The following is a 9,552-nucleotide window of genomic DNA, read 5'->3' on the forward strand; positions in this document are numbered from 1 at the left end:
GTTGTTCATCTTCATGTATGGTGGGTGAGGATGAGAATGATGGTGGTGACCGGAAAGACGAGGTGGTCGGGGACGAACAAAGCAACACACTAAAGTTGTAGGGATGGTCCGAGTGCAAAAAAAAAGTTATGGACTAAACACGTAATTTTCGTAAACCCACAGGGACAATTTCAGTAATTTGTTTTTTACCTTTTCACCACATCTCTAAATATTATTAAAAGAGAACTCTTAATTCTAAACTGAAAAAATATTGACCATTGATTGTATTTCAATCCTATATTTTCCACCTTTTAATTATTTACTAACATCATCTTTGTCAACCATTTAATTTTGTCCACAAATTTTATAAAACATATATTATGTTTTAAATTAGGAATTGTATTAATGACAATTAAATATCACCAAAAATAAAATGAATTAAATTAGGAATTCTATTAATAACAATTAAATCTAACAAAAATAAAATGCATTAAATTAAGGATTCTATTAATGACAATTAAATCTCACCAAATATAAAATGAAAAAATTTCCCGCCCCACCCCTCATTACCTGTACTCCTACGCTATCCCCCTCATTTCTTTATATAATTTATCTAACCTAAATTTTGTAGTGGAGAAGAAATTCAGGGAAAGAAGAAATAGCATATTTGTGGGCTTCGATCTGTGTGGATCATTCATGTGTTCGATCATCATGGAAGAAGAAGGAATGATATAGAGATAAATTTATTTGGATTCTACTTTGATTTGATCATAGTTTAGATCGAGTTTAGGTACATTTTACATTATGTTTCTTTTTTTATGTTTTAACTATGAAGTTTCAATCTATAAAACATTTCGATTTGAGTTTAAATCCATAATGGTTATGTTTTCTGAATTTATTTCGATTTTTGTTCTTATGATATGTATTGTTGATTTTGATTTTTTTAAGTTATAGGTATCTAGAGAGCAAAAGGATGGACATAGCAGCACCATTACCTCTCATCAATTGTTTCGATTTGGAAGATATGTCCACTAGGTAGTGAATTCGTATATGTCGATTTTATTTTTTATTTTTACATTTTTGTATATGAATTTAGTCAATGATTTTTGTGTGGCTTACCAGGTCATGAATGGAAGATATACTCGAGTCAATGTCTATAATGCTTTACCCATTTTATCCCTTCTTGGATTTGTAGATGAAATTCAAACCCTTATACCAATGAGTGATCCACATATTCTACAACTCAACAAAACTCAGTGGTGATATGTGTTTTGATTTATTGTAAAAAAATAGTTTTTTATAAAAATACAAATTGGGCTCTTAGAAATAAGTTATTCATCGATCCTTTTTTAATACTATAAAAAAACGTCTTTTAGACTCAATAGCAAAGAAAATACAAAGTTTTAGTATACCATGTAAATAGATTACATCGATAAATCTTATTGGAAAATGTTTGGGATTGATTAATTTTGGTTAATTAGCGGATTATTTTGTTTATCTTGCGTTGTCTGGGCATACCGAGAAATATAGTAAGAACATTGCACAACCTTATTCTTTTGTTTAACTGGTTTGAATCTTCTTAATGAGTTTACTTTATCAAAGATAAATGGGTACACTCTACACTCTTGAAAATAGCATCGGGAACATTGTGAGTATCAAGATTTTCTCAACAATAAGAGAAAATATTAGTATAAAATTTGGAATATAAACCATTTTTAATTACATAATAATAACTAAACAAATATATGTGAAGGATTATCTTTATAGTTTAAATTGCAATATATAACATAAAAATCGTATGAAATTTTCATTATGTTCCATTCCACGCCTCACAAACATGTTTCTGGAAGGGAATTACTCATTCTATTTTATTGCTTTATGATTACCTATCTATTCCATTTCTTTGTTGTTCCATTCAATATCTTAAAAAAGTAATTCAAAATTTCATCACAAAATAGAAAATGTTTATAAACTCCTATAAAGGAAGAAGAAAGATAAGACTAAATGAGTGTATGGTATTAATCTAATTTTGATGTTCTTTCGTCTCTATTTGAATGTTTCTAGCTTGTTTCTAGTATTGTCTAGAAAATATTATTGTTATATTTGAAAGTTCATTTTACCTTTTTCATCTTTTTGTGTGTATATTTTATTCTTTAAGGTTTTTTAGAGTATTTGAGGCACCGTTTCTGCTAAGGAGTAGGGTAAAGTCAAGGGCCATTAAACTGGAGGGTAGTTGTATTTAGAGCCACTTGAATATCGAAGATTTTTGTTAGCATTAATTTCAATAATCATACGTACCCTAGAAGAGATATCATAACTATAGTTTATTTTTTTATAACATTTTTTGTATTTTTTTTAAATGTTGTATAGGTGATGGCTACAAGGTGTGGTCACCCATGTCTAGGATCAAGGGTAATTTGGTAACTCTTTAAATATTACACTCTATTAAAGAGTACAAATGAATATTTTCGACTTTTGGTTCCTTATGAAAGATTCAAGGGTATAATGGTCCTTTTATATAAATTGTTTATTTTATTGTTTATTACCTTCTATGTCTACAACATATCTTCCAAATCGAAACAATTGATGAGAGGTAATGGTGCTGCTGTGTCCATATTATGACATATTTTATTTGATCGAAACAATTGTTTCGATTATGCTTATTCAATATGTCATAATATTTTATTTGAAAACGGTCTTTGACTCATCAATTGTTTTGATTATGCTTATTCAATATGTCATAATATTTTATTTGATCTAAATTTAAGATTTTAAGGTGTCTGGAATTGTAAGAGTCAAAGACCGTTTTCAATTCGTTAATCCCAATCAATCTTTTATGTAACCATAAATTATTCTAAAAAATCATAAACGAAATTTAAATTCCATTAAGTATGCGCGAAATCAGGGATTTATCCATATTTAAAACCGATAGGTATGCTTCCGCTTTGTAAGTCTCCATAAACCATTGATAATTTCTTTTATTAGGCTATTGATCATCTTCATTCTCCATTCTATCAAAAATACACATAAAGCAAGTTGTTTGGATTTTTACTTAACAATTTAGATTTTTAGTCGAACGACTGGAATTATAATCACATCAGGGAAAGGTAAGAAAGCAAATAACTCAAATTCCACTTGACAACTTCTTACTTATCTGATTATCTCATATATGTTTATTTCTTGATAACTGGTATTTGTACTCTTCATCGATATTTGTGCTAAAGTTTCAACAACATGAAAATGATTGTTACTCAAGTTGCTTGATTTTTTTAGATTTCTTGTAGGTCGAAATTGGAGTTAAAGAACAACATAAATGGTCGAATTCATTTGGGTTCTTGTGAATGTAAGTAAAATATATTTTAATTTTTATGCTATGATGGTATCAAATGTTGTGGGTTGAAAATTAATTATCGCAGTTATGTTATTTTGAAATTTAAATCGGACCTTTCTATGAGATTCCTCATTTTCTTCATATTTTTGACGAAGTGTTCAATAAGTTGAGCAATCCAGTTATAAACGATGGACTCATACACAAGGTATACCATGTCCTTCGCTTTTGGTTGTTAAAATCACAAATCTAATTTTTTTTTTTTTTTCGTTTGTTTTGATGTGTTAGGATTTGAGGTCTTGATTTGGATACTTAGAAATTTTGTTTGGTCTATCTGTCTACTACCTATTCGATGAAATGCTTAATGGAACAATATTGGGATAAATCTACGGCCTGGTTTAAATTACTTTATAAATATAGTGGTTTAAATTACTTTAAAAATATACTTGTGGATTTTGTTATCGTTCATGGTTTAAATTTGTATGTTTTCTCATTAAAGTTTCATTTTTCATCACTAATATTTCTTTGTTTATGTTTTAGTTATAATGTCTCCTTTGGCCGTTGATCAGCTTGGTTAGTTTCTCATACTAAGTTTTCTTTGAAAATAATATTTAATTACAAGTTAATACACTATCTAACACCCCAATAATATCTAATACTTGTATAAGATGGTGATAATTATTATTTTTTATTGCAATTTCTCTTCATTTTGATTATCCAATATGGTTTAAGTTCTGGAATGCTGTTACTTAGAGGATTTCACATTGTGGGGCTTTGAAATTCATTATAGAAGGAGGATGATTTATATGCCTTATTTGAAAACATTTAATTAGTCATGTAGATCGATAAGGATTTTAGAATATGTTCTTTTAACCTTATATTATGACATTTTCTGGGGAAAAAATTATTTTTAGTATTAAACTTCAAAAAAAAGTTCATATATAGTATCATACTCTTAAAAAATAACTTTTTTGGATTATTTTTAGTTTATATGGAAAGTTACATTTTTTGTATATTGAAGTTCATTTAAAGGATTGTTTTTTAGAAAAAAAAAATCATTAATAACATTAAACTTTCAAAAAAAAAGTTCATCAATAGCATCGTAGTTTCAAAAAATGACTTTTTCGTATTCTTTTTGGCTAATCTGGAAAAGTTTTATTTTTTTGTACATTAGAGCTCATTAATAGGATTTTTTTAAACATTTTGTTAATGGAAAGTACATTTCATTTTCTTTCACATATAGACCATTTATGTAAAAAAAACATTTCAAATATGGACCATTTATGTACTTTTGTTCACAAGTGAACCATTTATGTAATATATAGATTTACATGTTAATTAATAGGTCATCAATATGACAATTTTCTAGGGAAAATTTGCTTTTAGTATTGAAATTTGCAAAAAAAAAAAAAAAAAAAAAAAAAAATCATTAATGGCATTGTACTTAAAAATATATATATTATTTTTGGTTATTTTTAGATGATATTGAAATGTTTCATTTTTTCCTACGTTGAAGCTTATTTGTAAGATAGTGTTTTGGAAGCAAATTTTATTAATAGCGTTGAACTTTGCAAAAGAAATCATTAATAGCATCGTACTTTTAAAATAATTTTTTTTGAATTTCTTTAACTGCAGGTAGATTCCTTGAATGCCTACCTTGATGAACATATGTGGAGAAATCCTTTTGGAAAAGGATAAAATCCTGATATGACAACCCAAACAAGAAAAAGAAAAACTCAGTTTTGACTAACCCAACTTTATGTGGCATTGTCTAGAGGGATATCAGATGCCAATACAAAAATATTAGAGAACTCTCACAAACAGTTCGATGACAGTGAAGTCTATACATCAAATATGGTCGACAAAGAGGATATCATTGCTCTATAGCTATTTATCTTCCACAATCATTTGGAGGCAAGACCATTCTATTTGGAGGTGACTTTAGACAAATTCTTCCAGCAATACAAAGAGGTAATCATTCAGATATTGTGCGGGCATCATATTCATCTAAAATATGGCGTGAATGTACAGTTTTACGTTTAACCGTAAACATGAGGCTTTAGTTTGGTTGTCTAACTAATGATTTGGATGAGACAAAAATATTTAATGAGTGGATTCTTAAAATTGGTGAAGGTAATATTGGTGGTTCTAATGATGGTGAAGTTGAAGTTGAATTTCCAAAAGACGTTGTCGTTCACTCCACAGGTGGCCATATTCATTCGATTGTATCCACCATGTATCCATCCTTTGAAAGCATTTTAGGATTGATGAAAGATGAAGGGAAAACATATATGAGTTCAAATTCTTTACGTGAGACAGGGGTACCAAATTTTTTTTTTGAGAAAACAATTTACTCTTCAGTAGTGTTGAATGGTTTTAAGACATCTAGAATTTCCAACCATAAACTTACACTAAAAATAGGTGTTGCAGTTATGTTAGTTCGTAATATCGACCAAACCAAAGGACTATGCAATGGTACTAGATCATAGATTGTTAGACTTGGAAGACATGTCATTGAAGCCTGAATCATATACTAGATTCTTCAACGAGACTACTTATATACCTTGCATGAAGTTAACTCTGTCTAATAAAAGAATCTCATTCTGTTTTTAGCGAAGCCAATTCCCCATAATTGTTTACTTTGTTATGGCCATTAACAAAAGTCAATGACAATAATTATCAAATGTTTGATTATACTTGCGTAGGCATGTCTTCACTCATTGTCAGTTATATGTTTTTTGTTTCTCGCATCACAACTGAAAAATGATTGAAGGTACTCATATATGACGAGGAAGGTCATCCGACTAATAAAACAAAAAGTTATGCTTACAAAGAGGTCCTTCAACGATTATAATAGTCAGGCGTGTCATTGTTTTTTTTCAGACATTTCAGTGTGACCAATAATGCTAACTCTGGTTCTATTACTTTATCTTTTTTTATAGTGTCAACTTTTTAAAACCTTTATATGTATATTTTTATATGTTTCCCCGCAATTTACGCGAGTCATAATCTAGTTTTTATTAATAAAATTCAAATCATATAACATTACTTTAAAACAAAATAAACTTGAGACGTTTTGTCATTATATGAATTTGTATTTTAATATTAGAATTCCTTAAATCAGTTTTCATTACAAGTGATGTACAACCATATATCGTATCCTAACCAGTAACTACGTATCAAAAATACAAAAATTTACACAACAGAAAACAAGAATTAAGAAATATTGAACCAAAGTCTTCATCATATTAACATCAACCAAATACTAAGCAATCATAAAACCATATCACGTCTGTCTTCACCGGTTATCACATCGCCATTTGGAAGTAGGAACACAGCTCAGGTAATGGCACCAGCTACAGTGATCATTCCCATTTTCTCCCTTGAAAAGCATCACAAGTCCCACCGTAAATCTGATCCCGATAAAAAAAAATAATAATAATTTAATCACTATAGACAATAATCGATAAAATGATTGAAAGTGTAAAGTTGTTGAAGAGAAAGCTTGCTTACCCAACAATCAATAAAATCGCGGATATAATCCAAAAGACATATTGATAGACGGTGTACTTGGACTTGCCACGAGCATCAGCAGGAAGACGGCGGCGTTCTTGCCATGAAAATTGGGGTCTCATAAGAAGTACAAATCCAAGGAGGAATCCCGTTAAAAAACCCCCAATATGTGCAAAGTTGTCAACATGAGGAAGCATTCCAACTGCTAAATTCACCAAGATTATGATCACAAGTGTAAACAAAGCCGCCGCCTACAAAACAACACACACGGTCAGATTCAAATCGACATCAGTCTCAGTCTCAGTCCCAGTCCCAGTTGAAGTCAAAGTCAAACACAGTATAACTTGCTATGTTTTGTCCTGCGTAACAAATTATAAATCATGTATATAATGAGAATACGCACCTTATTAGCATAAATAGTCCAATTGGTAAGAAGCTCGGACAACATTGCTCCAAGAAGTCCAAATAGAGCACCGGAAGCCCCAACGGAGATGTTGCTTGTTATGAAAAGTGCAGATAGTGTGCTCCCACCGATCCCGGCCAACATGTAGAGTATACCAACTCGAACTGTAATATATTTATACATGTTTAATAAATAATTAGTAGGAATAAAAATTATATGAAAGTTTTTTTTAACAAGATATATGTCTTTAAGTAAAAGGACTTAAAGATGTACCGAAACCAAATTGTTGTTCGAGGCGAATCCCGATGAAAACCAAGCTTATCATGTTTGCAAGTAGATGAACGACTCCCGCATGCAACCAAATACAAGAGATGAGTCTCCATGCTTCATGTCCATTCACCACCTTACTCCGCTCTAGAGCTCCCAACTTTTCCAATCTATAATTCAATCAAATCGGCATGTCATGAATGAGAATAAACTGAGATATTGCTTATGCTACGAAATAAATAAATATATATATAAAGTGGACTAAGACTGTCACTTTTGTCAATGGATAAAAAAGATGGGATAGAGACAGAGACTGCTCTTAATCTCTCATATGTGCAAAAGACGTCAATGCCCCCCTCACACTCGTTACACAGAATAACCTTAAAAAAGCTTGTTTAGTCTCGTGTAACAAACTACAAGCCTAGCCGGAAAGGCCAAAGCCAAATCATAAACAAAAAGTAGATCACAAAAGAAAATCTTGATTGAGTAAGTAGAAAACCTTCCATTGTGCAATACAGAAGGCCTAATCATAAAGAACATGTATCTTTTACATGATAATGCTTAAGCTTTATATGGGTAAATGATGGAAAAACTTCCATGAAGAATATAATCTAGAATCATCATTTTACATGATAAAAGAACCCAAAATCATAATAAAGAATCACCTTTTACATCATTGAGTACTGGGTATGTAAGGAAAATTTCCCATGTCAACCAAATAGCTCCAAAATAATCAATTAACACAACCATAATGAGTTCATAAAGTAGAATATTCCCAAATCATAATCAAGAATCATCATGTTACTGGAAACCCCTAAATCAATCAAGAATCAGCTTTTTACATAAATTAGCTGAATGGGTTGGTATGCAAGAGAAACATCTAATCCCAGATCACAATCAAGAATCATAATTTACAGAATTGCTCTAAATGAATCAAAGTTTAGGCTTGACATAACTTAACTAAATGGGTATAGAAAAAAGGATTCAAATGACAACCAAAAGAGCTTAGGTTTTCAATAAACATAAGAACCCTAATGAGGGGGTATATATATATATATATATATATATATATATATATATATATATATATATATATATATATATATATATATATATATATATATATATATATATATATATATATATATATATATATATATATATATATATATAAAAGAAGAAAATTCCCAAATCATAACACACAGAATGATAAAACATCAAATGGGCACAAGTGAGAAACACTTACGTGGAAGAAGAAGGACCGAAAAGCGGGTTCTCTTTAAGAGGCTGAAAAGATAGTCTACCAAGAAATTTAGCAACACAATCCCCCTCAAGACTCGAATTGTGGTTCTTGGGACAATCATTAACAATCATGACGACAAGAAACATAGCCACATTTGCAACAACAATCATAGGAACGAGCCATGAAGTCCATTGTTTGTCCGATGATTCAGTGTGATATGTAGAAGATGCCGGCGGTGGTGCCGGTGGTGGTGCACCTCTGTTCTTTGTACTTCCCCAGCTCTCCAGATCTCCATTACCCATCTGTATTGATTCGTTTGTTGGAAGGTAGGATCTTATTGCTTAAAATTAGATCAAAGGAGTATATGTCAACTGTAATCGTGTATATGTATATATATATACAAAGTGTTTAGGAAGTAACTTAGAAGGAATGGAAGAAAGAGAGATTGCAAACGGGTGGTGGATTCACATTTCACAGTGGGGTAGCTTGTCTGTCGATTTCATGTTAGGTGATCCGCTGCTAATACGCGTAACGCCTTACCGGTTCACTCGTTTCGCGTTTTCCAATTGTAATTTGCACGTAAATAAGTTCCTTTTAACAAAACAAATTAAACATCTTGTATTTTTATTTGTAAAATAAATAAGGACTATATGTCTATATTTGATTTACTTTAAAATGTTTGATAAATCAATGATTTCGGAAAATATTGGCATCGACTTTGTAAATTAATGGTTGCATAAATTATAGACAATGAAGTGCAAGTAATAAAAAGGTTTTAACAAATGAATATATAATTCATGGTGGTTTGCCAATGTTTCT

General features: G+C 30.4%; 1 protein-coding gene across 1 annotated transcript; it reads right to left on the reverse strand.

The window, feature by feature from the left end:
• Positions 1–6,389: 6,389 nt before the first annotated feature.
• LOC111920798 (RHOMBOID-like protein 2) lies at positions 6,390–9,200 on the reverse strand. Its single transcript, XM_023916359.3, has 5 exons — positions 8,737–9,200; positions 7,497–7,660; positions 7,224–7,387; positions 6,821–7,071; positions 6,390–6,720 (listed from the first exon to the last, which is right to left on the reverse strand). Exons 1-5 carry the CDS (start codon positions 9,033–9,035, stop codon positions 6,606–6,608), a joined length of 993 nt encoding a protein of 330 aa, XP_023772127.1. The 5' UTR covers positions 9,036–9,200; the 3' UTR covers positions 6,390–6,605.
• Positions 9,201–9,552: the final 352 nt, after the last annotated feature.

Source organism: Lactuca sativa, chromosome 3, assembly GCF_002870075.4.
Source record: "Lactuca sativa cultivar Salinas chromosome 3, Lsat_Salinas_v11, whole genome shotgun sequence".
Taxonomy (NCBI): domain Eukaryota; kingdom Viridiplantae; phylum Streptophyta; class Magnoliopsida; order Asterales; family Asteraceae; genus Lactuca; species Lactuca sativa.